We start from the raw sequence: 22,428 nt of genomic DNA, 5'->3' as shown, positions 1-22,428 counted from the left end.
CGGGCTGTGACACCAACAGACACGGGGGGAGGGTGCAGGGCAGGGGGTGGTGGTGGTGGGGGTGGTGGTGGTGGTGCTGGTGGTGGTGGTGTATCCTCCAAACCTTCTTCTCTTTAAATTAAGCTGCCAAACAACACAAAAGAAAGAGATAAAAATATAAATATGAATGTATCTTAAATGAGCATTTTAAAGTTTTAAATGCTCATTTAAGATTAAGATTAAGATTAAGATTAAGATTAAGATTAAGATTAAGATTAAGAATACCTTTATTAGTCCCACAATGGGGAAATTTTTTTCCCCCTATTTTTTTGCAACAGCAGATACAGACAGCAAAGGATAAGTTATAGGAAAGATATATACATGATAAAATAAACTACCAATAAAATATAGAATAGAATAGAATAAAAAAAAATATTGCACAGGTGAGTGGAGGTAGAAGTGGTCTGTAAGAAAACTGTACATAGTGCATCAAAAACTAAATAAATAATTAATAAATAATAAAGATTTGTTGTGCACTTTTTTTTAATCATTTAATGCATAATAAGCTAATTGAACACTTTAAATGCATGATAAATACTTACATTTAATATACTTTATGCACTTATAATTAGGTATTTCTACAGTGTGCAGTGGTGCAAGCCACGACCTGCAGCATCTATAGCAGCCTGTGTACAATAATGTGCTCTGAAATAACAAAGTGCACACATCTGTCCTTTGACTTTTTGTGTTTGAACTATATTTACATCGAGGTTTTGCTGCTTTTACTTAAAGGATACTTTTCTCACCACTGCAAGAACCATAATAGACAGCTGCTAAAAGAGTGACCACATACAGGGTGTTTTATTTATGTATTCTTCAGTTGAATATACTAAAGTATTGTAACCCAGGAATCCTGATTTACAGCATTAAGCGAATGTACTTTGCTCAGAAAGGCCATGACTTCAGTGTCCTCTGTGGGAGCAGCTGCTCCTGCTGAGGAAGTTACCTTAAACTCCAGTGGGTTTGTAAGGTCGCTGTTGGAAGGAAGGGAGGGGGGGGGGGTCAAAGGTTACACAACATTTTCCTAAAGGAGAAGTGACTTCTAAACACAGCAGAGCATAGACAGGCTGACCCTTGTCTCACTGTGCAGGGTGAAGGCGGAGGAGGCGGAGGGAGTGGGGCTTTCCCTGGCACTGCAGGACGAATACAATACCATCTTTGAGTCAAAGACAGATTACTGCTGGTAGAAGATAGAACAGTATCACAGTCTACCTCTGTGGCTGCTTTTGTGGGTTCATTGAATAACACATTTAGGGACATTCACCTGCCAAATTGAGCCACAATAAGTCTATAACGTCTTTTTTTTTCTATTTACTTTGAACAAAATCCGGCTGCATGTATCCTTAAATATTCCAGAACTCCCAGGTATCACCAAACTAGACTGCAAATTGTTTATTTCCATATCAGCCGCTGGTGATCTGAGAGCTTATAGAGTTGAAGGCTGGCTGCAGTTAAAAGGAGACACGTGCTGCCTGAAATGAATACGAAAAGCAGCTGGGTTTATCTTCACTCACTCTGTGACATGTGCTGCAAAGAGAAAACAGGTGACCCAGGAATGTGTGCTGAAACGTGCATGTAACGCTGGAGCTCCAATGATTTGGAACCACTTTGGCAGGTCTGCAATTTTAAAACATAAATAACTTCTCTGCCTTATTTGTGTTTCTGTTAAATGCTGCTGACAGCACACTGTGAATCTTATTTTAATACTCACCTGTAGATACCATAGCAGGGAGTATCAGGAGGACCCAGACGCACACAATAGATGGGAAAGGCGTATATTTCCAGTGTAAGTGTATCATCTTCGTGCCCGAGCTCCTGAGACACACCATTCGGATATATTTAGAGTCCCTAGCTGGTGTATCCATGCTACAAGGCAGACCACAATTATTCACAACACAGGAAGAGCCAGTGCTGGTCTGAGATCACTCCTGAGCTGGGTGCATGCGTGCCACCTGGTACAGGACTGGATTAACACCTCAGGAGTCAGAGGTCAGGGCCTTATATTAAAAGAGCACGTAGTAAACTTGAGGGCTTTGTACATAAAATGAATTACATTCAACTTACAGGTTAACGTTTTCAGTGATTTTGGCCTTGATGAACAGATCGACATGGAATTTGCTCACAAGATAAAAATGCAACATAAAACATGGTTATATTTGGCTTAACATGTAATGTTTTCATGTGTCAGACACAGGAGTGCAGCTGTGCAGCCAGTTCCCTTTGGAGAGGGGTGGTTGGTTTGTGTAAAATGTGGCCTCCCACAAATGCAATAAAATGTGTTTGTGATGCTATGATTCTACAGAGACTTGTGTTATTTATCTTATAATCACTTATAGTCACAATCTTCAATCTTTTCTACTGCATGCTGCGTGACATCTAACACAAGTGTGTCAAAGCAGCACCATCTAGTGGCCGATAGTCAAAACCTCATCAAATCATCAAACCTCACTATGATTGATTGAAGCGTTCCTTCATGTGCACACAAATCCTGTAATATTTCACTATAATAATGATGATAATCCAACATGCAAGTATTTTAATTAGAGGCAATTAAGGTTTTTATCTTAATGCCACAGTGGTGTTTTCACCGGAAATCCTGAATATAACTGCGCCCCCTGGCTGTGAGACGCCCTGTCCAAGTTTTTTAAAACTTTACTTTACCCCCCTGATGTATGTATTTTTTGGGAATTAATGTGTCCTTAGACCAAAGTTTCTAAATGATTCAAAATACTGTTCATATCATCTCAAAACTATTTAAAAATCGATTACATTAAAATAAACAACATGTAGCCCAGGAAGTCTAATTCAGTTTAAAGACTAAATAATATATTTTTTAATCTAAACATCTATTTAAATTAGATTTTTCTGTGTAATTTATCGTTTATAATTATTATTAAATTCTAACATTGAAATGAAAAGCTACTTTCTAAGGGGGCGGGCTTTGAGGACTTCCTCCAATCACTATCCTTGATTTTATCACGTGGTACTTATTGACCAATAGCAAGCCGCAGATTAGGCCGTTAGCCGCACCCAAGTAGCTTGATGCTGGATGGGCGGAGCGACGCTGCTGGACCGACAGGCGCAGGGAGATAAACCCACTCCTAAATCACCAGGGTCGGGGATAAAAATAGTGAAAATCGAAGGTTCGGCTCTCGCGTAGCTCTGTTTATATTTCATCGCTTCATCAAAGAGAGGGTAAGGTTTGAGGTGATCGATATATGTTGCGTTTCAGCGACAGTGTTTGTCGCTGTTTGTTTTGTAATGTTTCTCGATGGCGAGCTGTGTTTTGCTAATATGTGTGTGTGTGCTGCTCTGCACGTTGTTTTTACACCGTGAAACTTGTAATTGTGTGTGTGTGTGTGTGTTTGACTGTAGTTTAACAAAATAACATCCACCCAGGGTGTAATCAATAGCGATTGCTAAGAGAAACACGATCCGTGCCTGTAAGTACCGTTAGCTAGCTGCATGAGCAGGCCTGTGTGGAGGCATTATTTTATGCATCTCACATGCGCCCACTTACTGTAGCTGTTTAATATGGACTCCAGTGGTGTTCAGGCCGATGCATGCAATCATGCAGCGTACAGTGTGTGTTTTTACTACACAGGGCGTGTAGGCTGTGTGAGGTGATGGAACAGTTTGGCTGTTCCATCACAGCCTGTGTCCTGCCTGATGATATCAGTGTGCACACTTTTTACAGTGTAAACAAGGTTTGAAAAAAAAATGCTACATCATATGGAGAGGAATTTAAATCCCAGTGTGAAATAGTGTCACAACACCAGTCCCAGTATATTATTATATGTGTGACAAAAAGAGAATTCAGTTAGTACTTCAAATATCAGGTTTTCCAAGCCTCCCAGCTGTGATCTGCTTCTTTTTTCACTCAGTTTGCTGGACTTGGAACCTGCGATTGCCCCTCTCCACTTATCACATAATCGTGAATTGAAAGTCGCAGCCCTGATTGTCTTGCTCAAATGTTAAGAAGTGGATTGAGAGGTGATAGGAGCAGAGAAAGCTTCTGTCATGCAGCTCTTAATTAGAAAGTGCTTTCTTGACTGACGGTTATCTTGTTGTTTCGTTGCTGTCTCTGGCTTTTTTATCAAGTTCACCATAAGCCCCTTCCCCCCCCCTACAGTAAGAGGGGGAAGGGGCTCATGGTGAACTTTATAAAGAAGAGGCCAAACTGCCAGATATGTGTCTGAAATGTGTGTGTGTGTGTGTTGAGCGACGGTAACTCCCTGGATTTGGTCATTCTCTTAGAATGAGTGAAACGTCCCAGTGGACGGAGCTTAGCTCTGTCAGTCTGGCTCCATGTTGCCACCCTCGATACTACAACACATACACACTTGGTGTAGACGCCGAGCTCCGTGTTTGTTTAACTCCCACTCCCCACGCCCACACCCTGGACTGCAGTGCAGCTGAAAATGTGTTCCTCATTTCAGCTTCATTCTCTCTGTTTCTCTCTTCGCTTCCTTCCCCTCCATATGTGATCACTTAGCAGCATTTTGCAGGTTTAGAGATGCAGAGACAGAGATTTGTGAACTTCTATTCACACCACTGAGGTCACTAACGATCATGGTAATATCCAGTCTGGGGCTGTGTCTAGGCCACATAGTTTACTGCAGCTACTAAAATGCTGTACAGACAGAGGGATGCACACATGATACGGAAACAGTACAGGGAGGAGTGTTGTTTCAGAGAGCCGTCTCCCACCACTCTGTCCCGAGTAACATGTGACACCCAGATAAACCTTTGAACTGTACTTGCACAGTAACGCAGCAGAGCGTCCTGCCTGTCCATGGCAGTTGGGGACAGATGATTATTTTCTTACGCAGAGAGGAAAAAGCATGTGGCTTGCTTTGTCAGGGCCCGTTTGTTTTTGCCAAAATCTCTTTGTTCATTCTGGTAATAAGAGCTTGAAATAACTAAATGCTGTACGTACAGATTAAACCTTAAATCTTGTATTTCCTTGTCTGGGCCTGGAGCTGCAACTGAACTTTCAAAATAAGATAAAATATTTACATACATATTAGCACCTCTTCCTCTCCTCCTCCTCCTCTCCACTGTTCTTTCTGCCGTGTTGCTAATAACACTATGAGCTCACAGTGCATGCTAATAACAGGCTTGTGCACAAGACAAGATCAAGCAGGGGCAGTGCTAAAATGACACCTAATGCATTCCTACTGGTTTTAGGAACACACACACACACACACACACAGGCATACTCCTGGGCAGTTGCTGTTGGATTCTTCACCTCCAGTAATGACAGGCATCCAGCTCAGAGATATAAAGAGGTCTTGTCTGTGTGCTTCTTTTGAGTGTCTGAAAACTGTTACAGAAAGACCAGCAACACATTGAGGACGTCTTTTTTTCCGACATGCATAATGATCTTTTCACTGGCGACCACTTGATTGGCATATTTTTGGACGGAGCAAAATGGATCTATTGGTCACAGCTTAGTCATGCTGAAAAGATGTTTTTTTTTTTTTGCAAGCTTCCGCCATTCAAAGGGAAATTATGAACACAACACTGAAATATGGATTAATTCACTGAGCTGTAGAGACAAATGACTAATAAAGCTTCAGAAACAGACGCATCGGGTGTTTGTCGGATGCTGTTTTCTTAGTCTTATTAGCAGCATCCTGAAGGCAAGAACTGAAACGAGGTGTTTATGCCATTACTCCAGTCCGAGATAAGAGAGTCTTCTTGACACTGATCCTTTCCAGTGCAGTTTCTTCTGCAGGTCATAGCGTCTCCTACATACACAGATGTTTATTAAGGATGTTGTATGTACAGTGCCAATATCCACCTCTGACTTTCCAGACCTGCAAGGCACTTGGCAGATGATTATGATCATATACTGCCAAGACAAAATATTTTAGGAGAGTTGGGTTAGCCGTGAAATCCTTAACATGTGGTGCCTGACTTGCAGCTTCAGACACACCCAAGCTGAGTACAGGGCACTCTACAATAAGGATATTTAAATGGGTGGGGGGTAATGACAGCCAAGGCCATCACAAGACTGTTTCCTTTTATACCATGACTGTGTTTTTGTATGTTTAGTTGATTCTCCTCCTGTTCTAGACAGATGCACTAGGACGTTTCTGGAGTTTAGTTTAAGTGCATTTATAAAATATTAAAACCAGTCAGTCTCCTTTTTATAAAACACGGGCTTCTCTTAATGTGAAACTCCAGCATTCTTATAAATAAATGCTCACACTCCTCCTAACCTACAGTCTCTGATTATGAGTCCCTGCCATGTTTTATATTTAATTGAAAGTGAGTAACACATCAGTCTGAAGGTGTGCTGCTTGTGACACTAATAACAGGCTTGTTGGCCCACAGCTGTTCTGTTCTTACATAACAGTGATCTGTAAAGGCTGTCTCGTGTTTCCATGGTAATGTAGGTTTCCATAGTGATTGTACTCTTTAACCCCCGCACCTACACATATGAGGGGGGGAGATGAGATTAGGAGGGGCTCTCTGGTAAAATGACAAAACTTCCTGCATCTGCAGCCTGTGTTGATGCTACGCTGTCCTGTGAGAAATAAACAACGTCAGGACGGAGTCATCTGCTTTAGCGTTGTTAGTTATTTCACAGCTGGAGTGATTGAATTCATATTTGCAAAAGCAGAGTGTAGTAGGAGAACTGTGCTCAAATAAGTGCTTGGACAGTGGAAGTGACTCTGTTTATCTCATTAGTGGTTTGTGTTAATGCCTAAATTATATGTATTCCGTTCAGTCTCTGCTAGCTTTGTTTAGCATAAAGGTAATTTTAATACAGACTATTTTCTCCCAGCAGCTCCCGTGTCTCCTTCTCCTTTATAATAGTCTTGCATATGCTTTAACAAATGCTTCGTTCACTGCTGTGTTGGACTCTGTCTGGGATGATGGCTCCCGTTACAAAAATCCTTGAGTGCTTAGTTGGGCACCCATCAGCAGGATTAACATTAAAACCTATCCTCGAGTTAAACAGAGAACAGCCTTTTTTGTTCACAGTACAGCCTCACATGATGATGCTTCATCTTCAGCTCCCCACAATTATTTTGGGCCTTTGCAGCAAGCGTTACATGAACAGTAAAGTGACATATGACTTGTAAACAACTCTAATCAAAGCAAGCACAGTCTGACCAGCAGTCTGGAAGCATTAAGACCTTCCTGTAAACCAGGCTGACATGGGTCACTCTGCAGACACCGCAGTGTTGTTCTCCATGATTCTGCCTGTAGCCCTCACTTTAGTTGATTTTTCCATTTTTGGAGATATATTTGTGTCACAGCACGCGAAGGACTGGGACTCTGGTCTTTCTCTCTAATGAGTGTGTTTGGCACCAGATCTAATTGCCGATGTCCTTATTCCTCTGTCAATAACTGATGTCCTAATCACAAGAAGAGTAAGACACAACAACAGATTTCCTTCCTGAATGATTGCAGAGGGTGTGCAGCCTGTTTCTCTCATATTATGTTATTTCATCAGAGCGTTTTAAAGAAATAATGTGAGAGGGAGGTGTCTGTCTCAACCCCAACTGCCTTCTCTTTGGACAGTTTGGACTTTGGAGAGTGTTTGCTTTTTTAATATTTCAAATAATGTAGATTATGTTGAGAATTGGATTAAACTGTTTCCATCACACTAAACGGAGACATTTGTTTTCAGCTGAAAGGTTTTTTTTTTATTAAGTCCTCTTGTTTGAACAGTAGCTGCTAAATTCTGCTGGACCAAATAAAAACGGTCAAAAGGTAACCAGCGCACCAGAGCACAGAATATTGCTGTGATTTATTTTTTTTTAATCACATATTTGAAGGCGTGTCCCAGGGTGGTGATCTATTATGTCATAATTTAATTTTCATTATATAAGGTAGCTTCACTGATGTAAAAACATCAGTTTATCCTTGTTAGAAATCTCAGAGCACTAATAAAAGGGGACAGAGAGCAGAGAGAAGCACTGTTAGCTCTCTGTGTGACACTGCATGCTTTGGGCTAGGCCTGCAGTTGTCATGGTTGTTTTGGCTGAACATTTGTATTGATGTGAACTAATGGGCTGCATCAGTCTCTACCAGAACACCACCTATTATGCACGCTTGCACACACATTTTCTCCATGCTCCAACGTCGGCCTGTGTCCTCCAAAGTCAGAGTCTGAGTAATGCTGTGACAGACAGGTGGAGACAATTTATCCTCATAAGCACTCAGCCAGCTGGATAGCTATGGGGTGATCTGTCTTATGCTTATGCTGTGGTTGTCTGTTAGTGTACAGCAGCTGATTAACAGAAGATGTGATCATGTGTGAGCTATTTCATCTCATGCAGTGTATAATGTTTTTCTGTGGCCGGCTGGCTATGGTTGAAGTCTTTGCCAAGCTTTGATGGTTAAGTGGTGCTGTGACTCCAGGAAACACACTGTGGAAATCAATGGAAAATCTCTCTGAGCTGTGGAGAGTGGTCACATGACCGAGGCAGGAAGTAGGAGAGAGTGTGGTTGGTGTGATTGGCCTTTTGATCTAACGACTGATAATGCATTGTCCCTCCCTTGTAAACGAGGAAATATTTTATGTTGATATCTTCAGACTACAACTTGCAAAAACAGAAGGTTAAATCAAAGAGTTAAGTTGCAAAGCTATTCATGCCAAAGGTTTCTGTCTGAAACATAGTGTTCATCCGCTAATGGACGGTTGGATGCTTTATTATCTTCCGGCTCCAGTCTACTGTCACCAACTAACTCTAATACCTGAATACAAACGGTGTGTGACAACCTCTGTGCCATTGTGCATCGACTGAACTGAAAAGATAAAGATAAAGCTCAGTTCTTCACCCCTGTGAGGCTTTTAAGTTGGAAACTGAGATTGTCATCTCTTGTCACGTCTACAGGAGGCCAGCCCAGGATGAACGGTGAGTCAGGTGCCGGGGTGGTGACGGCTCCCCCTCCCACCACAGCCCCCCACAAGGAGCGGTATTTTGACCGGGTGGACGAGAGCAGTCCAGAGTACCAGAGGGAGAGGAACATGGCGCCTGACCTGCGGCAGGACTTCAACATGATGGAGCAGAGGAAGAGGGTCTCCATGATTCTACAGAGTCCGGTCAGTGGAACAGACATTAATCCTGCGCCTTCATACATTTTGATGAAGTTGTTTCCATGGGCCTGCCGTGAAAATGCAGCTTTAGTGTAAAGTAAGCAGCCTTCTCAACATCACATGATGGATCCAGTTTATTCCTCTTCAACAGAGGGTTTGTGATGGGTTGAATGCCCAGGACAGAGAACAGCTCTGTTAAAAGGACTATTGTGTGAATGAAAAGCAATGATGTATCTGCACAGTGGGCCTTGAATGGTGTGTACATGAGGTTTTTACTGTGTTAAGGTCAGGAGAGTGCACACGAGCCGCTGCTTTTCTTTGCGTCGCCCATGTACATGAGTTCTCATGTCTGCTTTTAAAATATACTGTTATACATGTTAAATTGGCAAAATCCTAATCTGATGATCACCTCACTGACTGGCAGGCGTTTTGCGAGGAGCTGGAGACGATGATCCAGGATCAGCTGAAGAAAGGGAAGACGCCCACTAGCCTGCTGGCCCTGCAGCAGATCGCAGACTTCATGACCACCAGCATGCCTTCCATGTACCCTGCTGCACCCCAGGGAGGCATGGCGGCACTCAACATGAGTAAGCACAGAACACAATGAGTGTATGTGACTTTTTGACCTCAGCACAGCAACGTCTGCACTCACCATGAATAATGCAGCATACGTCAGAGTCACTTTCAGGACAAAGAGTCCAGTCGATATGTGCGATTATGTGTAAATAAGATTCTGTTTTATTCCCGACTGACGAGGAATGCAGAGGAAGTGCTTCGGTGTTTGCACTTCTATTCATTATTTTGAATGCTGTCTTTATTTGTCCCCCCTATCTAAGGCTTGGGGATGGTGACTCCTGTCAACGATCTGCGCGGCTCTGACTCCATTTCCTATGACAAGGGGGAGAAGCTGCTGCGGTGCAAGCTGGCTGCTTTTTATCGGCTCGCTGACTTGTTCGGCTGGTCTGAGCTCATCTATAACCACCTCACAGTAAGACATTAGTGTACTTGCTCCAATAAACTAGTAGGAGTAGTTACCATTGCTGTTCCTAATCCTGTCTTTATGGGGTTGATTTAATTGATTTAGGTCCGCTCAGGTCTAAAAGTCTAACATGACTGCCTTTCTTTTATAGGTTCGAGTGAACTCAGACAAGGAGCACTTCCTTATTGTCCCCTTTGGGCTCCTTTACAGTGAAGTCACTGCCTCCAGTCTGGTAAGAAGCAGTCCAAATCTTCTCATGTTTCTCTTCTACGGTTAAATTACCTTTAGTTCACTTTTCATAGGATGAGATCTGTTGAAGTTAATCCTGTGCTGCCTGCCATGGTCTCTAGGTGAAGATTAATCTTCAGGGTGAGATAGTGGACCGGGGTAGCACCAACCTCGGGGTCAACCAAGCTGGCTTTACTCTCCACTCTGCCATCTACGCTGCACGGCCTGACGTCAAGTGTGTCGTACATATACACACACCTGCAGGTGCTGCGGTAAGAGACAGCGCTCCGTGCTCAAAACACATGTAACAGATGTCAGTTCGATGTTGTATGATTTCGCTCGGTTGCAGGTGTCAGCCATGAAATGCGGACTGTTGCCGATCTCACCCGAGGCTCTGTCCCTGGGTGAGGTGGGCTATCATGACTACCACGGCATACTGGTGGATCAGGAAGAAACTGCTCTTATACAAAGGAACATCGGGCCTACGAGCAAGGTAGCAGCTGCGTGTGTGAGCTTGTAAAAATAAAAACAAGATCAAATGGGCTTCTGCAGCTTGAGAGAGCTTTCATTTTCATTTTCATATCAGGTGCTGATCCTGAGGAACCATGGCTTGGTGTCAGTAGGTGAAACAGTGGAGGAAGCTTTCTATTACATCCACAATCTGGTCACTGCCTGTGAGATACAGGTAGGAGACACACCAAGACTTTTTCAAAGGCTGCTGTCCCTTTAACAACTTTCTGACTTTGATGTCATTGTGCAAAGATGTGTCTGCATTTTTCATAACAATTGCCTTTGTCTCTTGTCCCTCCACATCTTTATACATGTTTCTTCATGTTGATGTGTGTTTGTGTGTGTTGTGTTGGATGTTTGGGTCTCTCTGTACGTGCTCATGTCCATGTTTCTTTTTTGTTTGTTATGGATGTGTCTGTGTGTGGTTTGTCTATTTGTACACTCCCCTCACTGTTTTCCAGGTGCGAACACTGGCCAGCGCTGGAGGGCCAGACAATCTGGTCATGTTGGACCCAGCCAAATACAAGCTGCGCCCACGTGTCCCTGAGCCAGCTGGCGACGGGTCCTCAACACACCCTAAGTGGCAAGTCGGGGAGCAGGAGTTTGAGGCTCTCATGAGAATGCTCGACAACTTGGTAAGCAGATGTTTGTTTGTTTTTTAACAGTTACAATAGTCAATTTTTCAGACATTACTGAAATTGTTGCTTGTTTGATGTCTTCCTGTTTCGTAGGGCTACAGGACGGGCTATCCTTACCGCTGCCCGGCATTGCGAGACAAAGGTAAAAAGTACAGTGACGTGGAGATCGCTTCCTCCGCCCACGGTGGTTACTCATACGGGGAGGACAGTGACTCTGGTGCTCGCTCCCCGCTGAAACACAGCTTCCAGCACGGTCAGCGCGACAAGACCCGCTGGCTCAATGCCGGTAGCCGCCCCGACGAGCCCTACGAGGATGGGCCCGACGGCAGCAGCCCCAAGTCGAAGCCTAAGGTGTGGACGAACATAACACACGATCACGTCAAACCCTTGCTGCAGTCTCTCTCGTCCGGTGTCTGCGTGCCAAGCTGTATAACCAACTGCTTGGTCTGTGCCTACCTTATTGTTCATAGTATAGATTTTACAGCTACCTTGTTGGTGGAAATGGGTAGGTGGTCGGCATCCTGAGGGTCTGGGGATAGTCAAAATTATGCTACATTTCAGATGTCCTACTAACCATCTTTCTAATCTAGTCAGCTCTGCGTGTCAACCACTTTGAATCATAGCTGTAGTTATTCAATCTTTTTTTCCCCGTTGCTCTCCTAACGCTTCATGATGCCGGGCCAGCTGCCCATAGCATGCCCCACTGCATGTGTAGTAGTGAAATGCATTGTTGGTGTTGATGTTTTTCCCAGAGGAGCGAGCAGCAGGGTGTGGCATGAGCCCTCAGGTAGGCAGGTGAATGTGGCAAGACATGGTGATGTTGCTGCTAACCACACTTACTGCTCACCACCCGTTATTTACACATTTTTTACTGTTGTCTCTGCATCTTGATGCTACTTCTAGGTCAATAACGGAAAATTATTTCCAAAATTTAAAGGTGTACAGTAATAACCAAGAGTGATTTTTGCTTTTTGGTTCTATTTATAAAACATTTTATAAGATGGAAGAGGAAGGTGGCATGTCTCTGAGAGTATATGTTTTTTTTTTAGATTAATGCCAGCTAGTGATTAAAAGTGATACCTCAACAAAAGAGTTATGCAGCCTGCTTTTTAAAGTTTTTATTTTCTCAAACACTGCCCCCCAGTTGTACGTCTGTGCTTCCTCTCCGCTAATTTCTAGTCTGTTTTATTCAGAAAATGGTTTCTAACACCTCGCGGTCTGCATGAGTGGAAAAAAAAAACAAACAGTAAACAATAATTTGACCTGACTTTTAAATCAATTATCTCCTGTTGGGAAAGTAGGAAATGTTGTGTTGTGAGACTCGTTCTCAGTGAGTATATCGTGTTTACATGTTCATCTCATACTCAACCAACCCGACCCATTCAGAATCCCTTTTCTCATCTGGCCCCTTGGTTTGGCAGCTAACCAGCCAAGCTTGGAGTAAACAGAGGAATGAAGTCATGAGCTTCTGCTGTTACATGCTTAGTTAACTTAAAAAAGTTCAGTATAAACATGTTGCATGAATATTTGATTTCAATTTTCACCCGCTGCTCATTCACTTTGGTGCAACAAACGAGTGCAGACCTTTTCCTTCAATCATGCTGAGCATTACCAGGTTCACAAAAACACATTGTGGTGGTATTTCCTCACTTCTTTAAAGAGATATGTCACAAACAAAGGTTTCATCCTTACTAGGACAGTTCCTGCTAGTTTGTAGTGTTGTGACAATGGCCTTTTTTTTTTGTCCCAACACGACGGGCGAGTGTCCTCGGGTGTGTTTCTCTCTTATCTCTGTCGTCCTTGTTGTTGTGTATCAGCCTGGAAAATGACTTTGGTGATGCCAGCTCACCCCTCACTGCCACACTCGCTTCGTAAGCCAGCCTCATTGTCTGAGTCACCCACCCACCCAGCCACCTCTCACTCCTTCCTCACCTTTTTGCCCCTCTCCTTCACTCCCCCCCCCCCCCCCCCCCACCTTCACCCCTTCACCTTTTTTCTCATTTTCAGTTGATTCTCAGTGTGCACCCGTTTGCTTTGGATTTATTTTTAATTATATATCAGTGATGATGCTGCAGTGGTTGTGTTTTACACGTTCAGCCTGTTGGGGAAAGGATGTTAAAATATTTAAACACACAGTGTTGTCTCTTTGGTGGCTCACATCGGCCTTACTTCTCAAATAGAAATGAGTAAGAAGCTATGTTATAGAGCAGAGTCCCAGATGATAAGGGAATAGGTATCGGGGGGGGGGAAAAAGTCTAATGGTGGCGCAGACTTCCAGAGACCTTAGCTCACCAGGCACAGGTAGTAGAGATGGGTTTAGTGATCATGGGATAACAGATGAATAGACAAGAGCACTATGAGAATAGAGCAGCAGAGATGGCTGATCATTTTAGGAAAACACAGGTGACGTTTGTTTTCTAAATGTACCTCATCATCATCATTGGTTCACCTTTTACATTCAAACTCTTTTACATCCAACTTTTTGTCATTTTCAGTTCAGCATGTTTCTTGTATTGTGAAGCCTGCATTATATTCTGTCTGACTTTGTGCTTGACTTGTCATGTCTTATCTGCCATTTAGCTGTGTTGTAACACTTGATTTGGTGTTTACAGTGGACAAAGGAAGAGGGGCTCCGCCAGGCTGCCGTGGCCAATCAGTTCATCCCATTGAACACCAACCCAAAGGAAGTCCTGGAAATGAGGAATAAGGTATCACAGTTTCCTGTCTTCTGTGGAACTTCTTTTGTTTTTTTTTGATGATCTCTTTTATGAAGTAAACATGTTGTCTTTTGTAGATCCGGGAGCAGAACCTGCAGGACATAAAGACAGCAGGGCCTCAGTCTCAGGTTCTGTGTGCCAGCACTGTGGTGGATCGAACCTACAACCAGGTCAGTCTTCACCGCCAATACCTCGCTTCTATCCTCACCTGGATGGAGAATGTGTCTCCAATTGAGCTTAAAACAAATCCTCCTTATGTATTCTGTCCAGGTGTGGATTTGCCTCGTATAGCAGGATGCAGCAATGTGTGAATATTGTGCGTTGAAATGAGCTGTAATTAAATGATGTCAGTTTCTGACAGTGTAACCACTAATAACAGAGCAAGAGCATGTCCTCCAGAGCGTGGGGTGACTTTATAACTCTGAAATTATTCTTTGGCTACAGAGATTGTCAGTCTGGCAGGTGAGTATGTGGGAGAACCTCACCTTTCTCTCTGAACCTGCCAGCTCAGGTTATGTCCATATTCATACATTGTATGTTTTTAACTATTTATTTGTAGTTTGGTTCAGTTTGCCTTCTCTTTTTGGCAGTACAGAGTCACAGCTCATGCAGGCTGGTTATGTTGGTGTCTTGAAATGCTAAAAAAAAAACTTAATGTGCATGTGTTTTTCTCATATTTTGACAGAAATATGCCTAAAATGTTTTCTGCATTTGCATGAAAAATTGCCCTATCATACATCATGGCAATGCCATGGCAATTTAACGTCCAATTTTTAGAGCTATGTAAAGCTTCTCAAGTACATCAGTAAGACTATGTACTATACAGCGCCCCCTTTTGTGGACAGTATGCTACTACAGTGCATGCTCCTGGCTGCTGTGTTTATCATAACCCCACAAAAGGATCCCTCTGCATGTCATGTCTGTGTGTGAATGCAGAGGCGGAAAGTCATTAATCACAAAGACAGCTGAAAGAATATTAACACCAAGTAAATAAATCCATCTACATTTGAAAAGGCCATTCTTGCTGTAAAGAGCCTAATATTACAGTAGTACTTTTGACAAGCATGAGACGCTGCAATACTCTTTCCCCCTTTGTGTGTGTGTGTGTATTTGTGAATGTTTGCACACATTCACGGCTGCCTGACAGACTGCTAATTTGAATATGCTATTGGTGATGAAGAGCTGGGTCGCTCTCCTCCTCCTCCTCACTGGGTTTACTATTGCAGGACGCCCCTCTATCTGACTGTACAGACACTATTGATGGCCTCGATGTGTCCGAGGGGTCCTATAGTCCTGCTAAATCATTTAGAAAGGTACTAACCACAAATATCTTTCACTTCTACTTCACACCATCCTCCGAGCAGTAATATCAGCTTGCAGGGTCAGTGTAAATGAGGCCATTTCTCCTTTGTTATGTTTGCAGGCATCTTTATTTATTGTGGAGCTCTTGGACGCTGTTTGATGAAGATGCTTGTGTGCTGGCTAGGACAGTATGCTGAGTTAGTAAACCTTGCTGCCATGACTGCCTGTCTGTAGGATAGATTTTTACCATTACATACATAGTACAAGTCCTCCAGTGATGGTGGTGTCCACTGCATGCCTCCAACTGTATGTGTAAGTACGTGTGAGGAATTTCTGATCGACTTACAGTCCTGTTTTTATTATGTTTGTATTCTGTGTTGACTGCTTCTTAGGCCTGTCAGTGCTTTGCTTTGTCCAAATTACCATGTAAAAAATTAATAAAAGCCTGATATATGTGTTTTCTGATAATTACGTTCAGTTATTTTTACAACTTGCCTATGAACTGGCTACACCTGTGGCCGGAGGCATTGTGTTCTCAGGTTGTCTGTCCTGTTCTTCTTAGAAAGGCCTTGAGTAAATTGATTCACATGACAGAAATGTCCACTTCATGATGGATTAATCTATTATAAATTGATCAGCAAAAGCTCAAGGCCTGGTACAACAAGACTTGAGAAGTTGGGGAAGTTGGTGGTTTTGGTTTAGGAGGCAGCCTTGCAGCTGTATGTCTGTCTGATAATCATATAGTGGAATATTTCCTCCCCTGATGTTCTGCCCTGCCTCTGTGTGTCCTGTAGGGCGAGCTAGTGACTGCATCCAAGGCCATCATCGAAAAGGAGTACCAGCCCAAAGTTGTTGTCAGCAAGCAAGGTCCCAACCCCTTCACCAAACTCACCGACCAGGAGCTGGAGGAGTACCGCCGGGAAGTGGAGCAGAAACAGAAAGGATCCGAAGGTAAGGCTGACAAGTAGAGCAGAGGACAAGACATGACAAGACAGTCTATTAAAATGCACTTGGTATGTGAAAATCAGTCGTGCAGAATCATGCAAAGACTTCATGAACTTTAGGCCAAACTGTGATGTTATCTCTCCATGCACACACACAAACACATGGATTCACAGTGCAGGGACAAGGCGATTGTAGGGAGGGGTCAGCCTCCTCTGTTCCCAGCCCGAAGCCTGAAACGGTGCCAACGGGTCAAGCGCCTGCCTCCCCACCTCTACTGTCTGCATCTGACTCACCCAACTTAGAGAAATTGCGACCTCCAGCTACCACTCCAGCCTCTGATCCGGGCTCTTCTCTCGGCCTGTCCAGTGGAGCAGCTCAGAGTCGTGCAGGCTCTGCTGGGACGGTAGCAGATGACGTTTTTTCCACTGCAGATGAGGTTTTTTCAGCTCCGGATTCTCCACATAAGGAGTTCCACTGTGCCGTGCTGCGGGCCCTCAACCAGGATCCCACAGTGGTAGAGGCAGTGAAGGCAGATCAGGCTCCAGGTACACCAGATGAAGCGGAGTCTTGCCTAAGCTCTGGCCTTCCACTTCCCTCCTCCCCTTGCTCAGCCCTGGCCCGTCTTACTACATACCACTGCACTGGGAGTCTGGGATTCCCCGTCTGCTGTGTCCTCTCCTCTTTCTGAGGGTTTGGAGTCTGCTGCCATTGTTTAACCATGTGCAAGCAACCTCCCTACCCATAGTCTCTAAAGTCTTTGCTTGATTGTCCCCCCCCCCCCCCCCCAAATCCCTCGTCTCTGATGTCTTGTCCAAAGGCATCAGAGCTCTGGCAGATCAGAAACCTTTCTGTAGTTTGATTGGACGAGGAGCTGAGGAGAGAGGGTGCCTGGAGTAATGTCAAGTTTAAGATTCAAAATCACCCCCTGTCTTTCAGGGTTCTTGCTTTTTCTGTGAAGCTACATCAGAGCTCAGTCATCCAATCAGAGCGCCCATGTGTGGAAAATAAACACTGGTCCTCCTACTCTTCCTGCTAACCTATCTTGGTTATATCTCTGTTGGTGTCAACTCTCCCTTCTGTGCTTCTGACTAATTTCCATTAATGACTGGAATCAGGTCTTTGAGTGTTTGAAGGTTGATTTAGTTGGATCAGTTGGCAGTGTTCTCCTGATTAAAGCTTACTCCCTGGTTTGGTTCTTTGTGTTGTCTTTCCTTTTGTGTTGCGGTGTTGTTGTTGTCGTCGAAGCAAAATGACACAAAATGATGTGTTCAATCAAAATTTCAGGCAAGAAAAATGTATTTCCTCCATTGTTTTTTTTCAGATCCAGAGCAACAGGTAGAGACTGAGGAAGAGCCCAAAGCCCTGAAACCCACCTCCACGCCACCCAGCACCCCGGTCAGAGCAGAGGAAGGTAAGTTCAGCCTGACAGACTCAACACACCTGGCGCAGTCCAGCCCTGGGTCAGCATGGGTTTCCTCCTCCAGTCCTCCGGCTGGGTGGTTTGGGTGTTTTTTTTTTTTTCGGGCTCTACAGAGGGAATGCAGATCCACCTGCCTGTCTGTCTTGGGGTCTGGTGTTTTTGTGGTCTAATAATACTACTACAAATGTTGTGCTGTGTTTTCTGTAATAATAGGCCAAGAGGGTTTGCATTTTTTTTTCAGCAGCAGAAAAACTATAGTCAAATTATTATGAGGACGTAGTTTTATGACACTGAATAGAAAAATTTGATGGACCCCAGAGCCACTGTCTTTTTTTTGTTTGTTTTTTTTTAGATATATATATTTTATTTCCTTCCTCTTGGTCTTTATTACTATTGGATTACACCTTTGTCAGCAGTATCATTAATGATGATACTAAAATACGTTTATTTTCTAGTAGAAGTAAGTCATAAAAAAACAAACATTGATTCCAGGTGTAATCTAATAAGAAGTATGATAATATACCGTGTCTCTGTACAGTATCTCCTGTCCCCCTTCACTTCCATTCTCATCTTTTTTGGGGTCTACTAAGAATGGTTCCCAACCATTCTTTTTTTTATTATTATTCTGGGGTTTTATTTCTTCTCTTTCACATTTTTATTTACCTTTTTTTGATTTAACACGGTGCTTGTGGTTTGATCTGCATAGACATTTGTTTCTACTTGTGCTTTTTCTTCTTTGTGGCTGCGATTACAATCAGGAGATGGAAATACAAAAGAGTACCTGTTGCCATAGTAAGTATGTGCTGTTCCAACTCCTCCTCACCACCCCTTCCTGATTACCCGTCACCCTCTCCACGCCTGTGTTTGCTCATTTACCCGTTTTTTTTTTTTTCTTTGCATGGCTTCGTTAGCAGAGCCCGACTGACCTGTTTGCCGGGGACTGTTCACTTCTCTGAACTCTTCTTTCCTGGGGTTGATGGGGGTTATTTCAGAGCTCCTTCCACTTGTAATAATTAGACGAGCGTAGCGTGTAATGTCATACATTTGAGTAGCTGATTGTCATGTGACCTGATAAATAAGGAAGTGGGGGATGTTTCTGAAGTAAACCTCACAACCTTTCAAATCCTTAACATTAGATAATCTCTTCTCTTCCTGCTGACTCACTCTCAAATTAACCAACCTCTCTTGCACATAAGCACATTTTTTATAAGACACTGTATATATTTGTGTCTCAGGTGTCGTTTTGAACATGTTCTGAATGTTGTTTGTCTTACAGACGAGTCCTATACCAGGTATATCAGTGCTTTTATTTGCGTGTGGCTTTCTCAACCAAACTTGCTGCTGTTGGTTTAGCTTGAAACATTGTTGAAGCCACTGAAGCTTGGCTGTGTGGTGCTTAGTCTCCATTTTATCTGTGTGTGTGTGTGTTGTTGTTGTTTGGCCTCATCTCTGTTCTGACAGACATGAGAGATGTAAAATGAAGACTGAATCGCAGCGCTTTCTCCAGTCTAGTCTGTCGCATGTGAGCGATGTTTAAAAACGTCGTCGCAGCTGAGCTGACTGCACAGTGCGCGCTTGTGGAAGTGTTTTGGATGTTGTTTGTTGTACAGAGAGAGACCCTCTGAATGCAGCACAAAGCTGTGGTTGCTGGGAGTATTTCAAAAGCAGAGAGAAGCAAGTGTTTTTGCCACCCTTGCTCTACTTCACAAACTACTGCCATGATAGGTTCTCTTCTAGTGTCAGTGTCTAGTTGAAGATTACGCATAATTATGGGCGTTGCCGCTTGAGTGACAGACGGTTGACGTATCACAGCGTGAGTGGAGTTATATGGATGGCTACTCTTCTGAAGGGTTCTCTGTGTTGCCCAATTACAATCGGCTAAGGATGTGCTTGCAGCATAACAGCTTGAAAACCTATGGTGTCAATGTTATAACAGCTTATATGTGGACATTTTTATCAATTAGAAATAAAGCAAACCCTGTGAACTCCCTGATTTGGGGACCCTGTGTTTCATACTCCCAGCATCTGAATTAAAATCCAGGCAGATCTAACACCAGTTAAGACTCTGTGGGCCCCGTTGATAATCCACGACTTATTGCTTCCTGTGGGCTGCTTAAGTTTGGAATGAGTTTAACTTCATCCGTTCTTGTTGTTGACACCTTTGGCTCTTGTGTTCTGTTTGTACACAGGCTACAAATGAGCAAGGGAACTGCGCTCATTAAGATTTCCCTGTTTAAATGAAGGTAAAAACAACATGCTGTGTAGCAGCTTCAAAAGAAGGGAAATGAAAGATGAGATCTTAACAGCATGTCATTTTGAGCTTTGAGGAAAGGTGGAGGTCATATGGAGGCCTGTTGTATGTCTGTGGAGTGTGTTTTAAGTAGTATTTTTGCCTCTAGTGAGAACTTTGCCTGTGTTTGAGGCTTTCTTGGACCACAGTGCCACTTATGCAGTGACATGTGGATGCTTTTTAAGTAGAAACGGAGTGGATTTAGCAGCTTACCCAGTGGTTGTAGAGGTCTTACTGCCAGCCGTGCAAAGCCATCACTGCGATCAATAACTCTCTCAATCATTCCCTCCGCCAGAGTCCTTGCCAGAACAGACCTACAAGGATGAGAGCGACGCAGCCACCCTGAGACAGACGCTTCCAGACTTAACCCCCGATGACCCCTCCGACGCTCCGGCGCTTCCCGCCGAAGACCCCGCCTCTGCGCCTGCTGCCGCTGCAGACGCAGCCGAGGCAGCCGACGGGGAGGAAGGGGCCGACCCCGGTGACCAGGAGGGCGACGAGTCTCCCAGCAAATCACCCTCCAAAAAGAAAAAGAAGTTCCGCACTCCTTCCTTCCTAAAGAAAAACAAAAAAAAAGACTGAATCTTAGATTGGAGAATGTTAGATTGGTCCTCAAGGCTGGCCTCTTAACTTTTTTTTCTGCTTCTTGTTTGCACCCTTCGGGCGAGCCACGCGCAGTTATGCTTTCTGTTGTTTCGGTATCATTTGTCGCTGGCTTATTAACCTATTGGTCTTCGTTAGTGTGTGCCAATTTTGTATACAATGTAAAAAAATGTTTGCATAAAAGGTTTTTAATTATTTAGAGGCTCTTAGTTGTGAGTGATGCTTTCTGTCTCGTCCACTCCATCTGGCCTTTTATGCATGTCTATTATTACAGGCACACACACATCCTGATGTGAGGTTTTAGGGTTTTATCCCCTCCGCTTTTTTTTTTTTTTTTTTTTTTTTTTTTTTAAGAGTATTACTAAACCATTGTAACCACTAGAATGTATTGGGATTGTATCAAAATATGTAAAAGTGTCTTTAAAAAAAAACAGTGAATGCAGAAAGAGAACCTTGTACTCATTTAAACAGAGGGAAATTCAGTGAGAACTACAAATTGCATAGTGCTAATTGTTCCCTTTAGCGCCCACGTGATTGCTTGTTACATGCAAATCTGCAGTTTTCAATAGAAAATATTTTTGATTAAATCATGCAAGACATTCAATCATAATTACAAATCTTAACATAATACATGGCTAGGGTTTTTTTTCTTCTTTTTTTTTTTTTAGCTTTTTATGGAAATTTGGTTGAATATTTCTCATTGAAAATATCCGTCTGAGGTGCTGCAGACCTGTTGATGTTCACTTCTGGAAGTGTGAGCAGGGACTTCCAGAAGTTGATGTATTGTATTTTTGCTACGGGCTATAAGGCTTTTAGTGGAATGTGGAAGGAATGTGTAAAAAAAAACAGATTCTCTGTGTTTTTTTTCTAATAATTTGTTTTGCATTTTACCTCCTTTTTTTCCTCTTGTGTAAAAGTCAAACAGCGGTGTGAGATTTTCATTCCGTTCTCGGTTGTCGTGTTTGTTTGGGAGCATTTTTTTTTTTCCTCACATAGTCGGTTGAGCCATGATTACTTGCTGTGAGAGAGCACTGTGAACTTTCTCTTTTTATAAACCACTGCTTTGGAACTCAGTACCACACATTGCATTTAGATAGTCGGCCGTAGACATAGATGCAGTTACATGTAAACGACAATGTTACCGAGCTGCACGAACAACCATATTTCTGGACTTTCCTGTGTAGAACTCCACTCTGAGCAAAATGCACTGAGTACCTGTGTGTTTGCAGCTGCAATAAAGACGCAGTGTACACTGGAGAAGCAGTTCTGTGCTTGAGTTTGCAGGTGGCTGTTTCCATCCTTTGCTTAGCATGTCCATGCTGTTTTGATGAAAGGTTCAGTCACCTAAGCTTCACCTGATGGTGCTTCATTACAAAGCTTCATAGGACTGCATGTGAAGATTCAATGACTGTATAACTACCGCTTATGTTTGGATTTTGTGTCCTCGTGGTCATTTCGAGTCAACCATAGATTATTTGTGTTTTTAAATCTCACTACTATGCTGATTTGTGTTCTCTGTCCGAGCTACTTCCAATTTAAATGTCTCATCATTACACCATCTACAGACTTAACACTTCACCTCTCCTCTCTCATGGTTCTGCCTCTTTTACAACCATGAATAAAAACACTACCTTGAAAATAAGAATTGTGTAGTAGTAGTTATTATTATTATTATTATTTGTTGTATACCATTTTG

At 43.1% G+C, this 22,428-nt stretch overlaps 1 protein-coding gene across 15 annotated transcripts; it reads left to right on the top strand.

Annotated features, from left to right (window-relative positions):
* Positions 1-3,097: 3,097 nt before the first annotated feature.
* Positions 3,098-22,377, top strand: add1 (adducin 1 (alpha)). 15 transcript variants are annotated; one of them, XM_028417122.1, is made up of 19 exons: positions 3,098-3,234; positions 8,898-9,106; positions 9,525-9,687; positions 9,937-10,088; positions 10,231-10,311; positions 10,430-10,579; positions 10,657-10,800; positions 10,894-10,992; positions 11,279-11,452; positions 11,549-11,899; positions 14,068-14,163; positions 14,250-14,342; positions 15,399-15,485; positions 16,269-16,425; positions 16,593-16,964; positions 17,741-17,830; positions 19,116-19,131; positions 20,029-20,082; positions 20,425-20,560. In XM_028417122.1, exons 2-18 carry the CDS (start codon positions 8,912-8,914, stop codon positions 20,078-20,080), a joined length of 2,472 nt encoding a protein of 823 aa, XP_028272923.1. In that variant the 5' UTR covers positions 3,098-3,234; positions 8,898-8,911; the 3' UTR covers positions 20,081-20,082; positions 20,425-20,560. The 15 variants fall into 15 exon arrangements, with proteins under 15 accessions (XP_028272923.1, XP_028272925.1, XP_028272930.1 ...); XM_028417124.1 differs by lacking the exon at positions 20,029-20,082 and having other exon boundaries at positions 20,425-20,600; XM_028417129.1 differs by lacking the exon at positions 16,593-16,964.
* The last annotated feature ends 51 nt before the right edge of the window (positions 22,378-22,428 follow it).

Source organism: Parambassis ranga, chromosome 12, assembly GCF_900634625.1.
Source record: "Parambassis ranga chromosome 12, fParRan2.1, whole genome shotgun sequence".
Classification (NCBI taxonomy): Eukaryota; Metazoa; Chordata; class Actinopteri; family Ambassidae; genus Parambassis; species Parambassis ranga.
The sequence above is the reverse complement of the archived record's forward strand: the minus strand, read 5'-3'. Positions and strand labels throughout refer to the sequence as shown.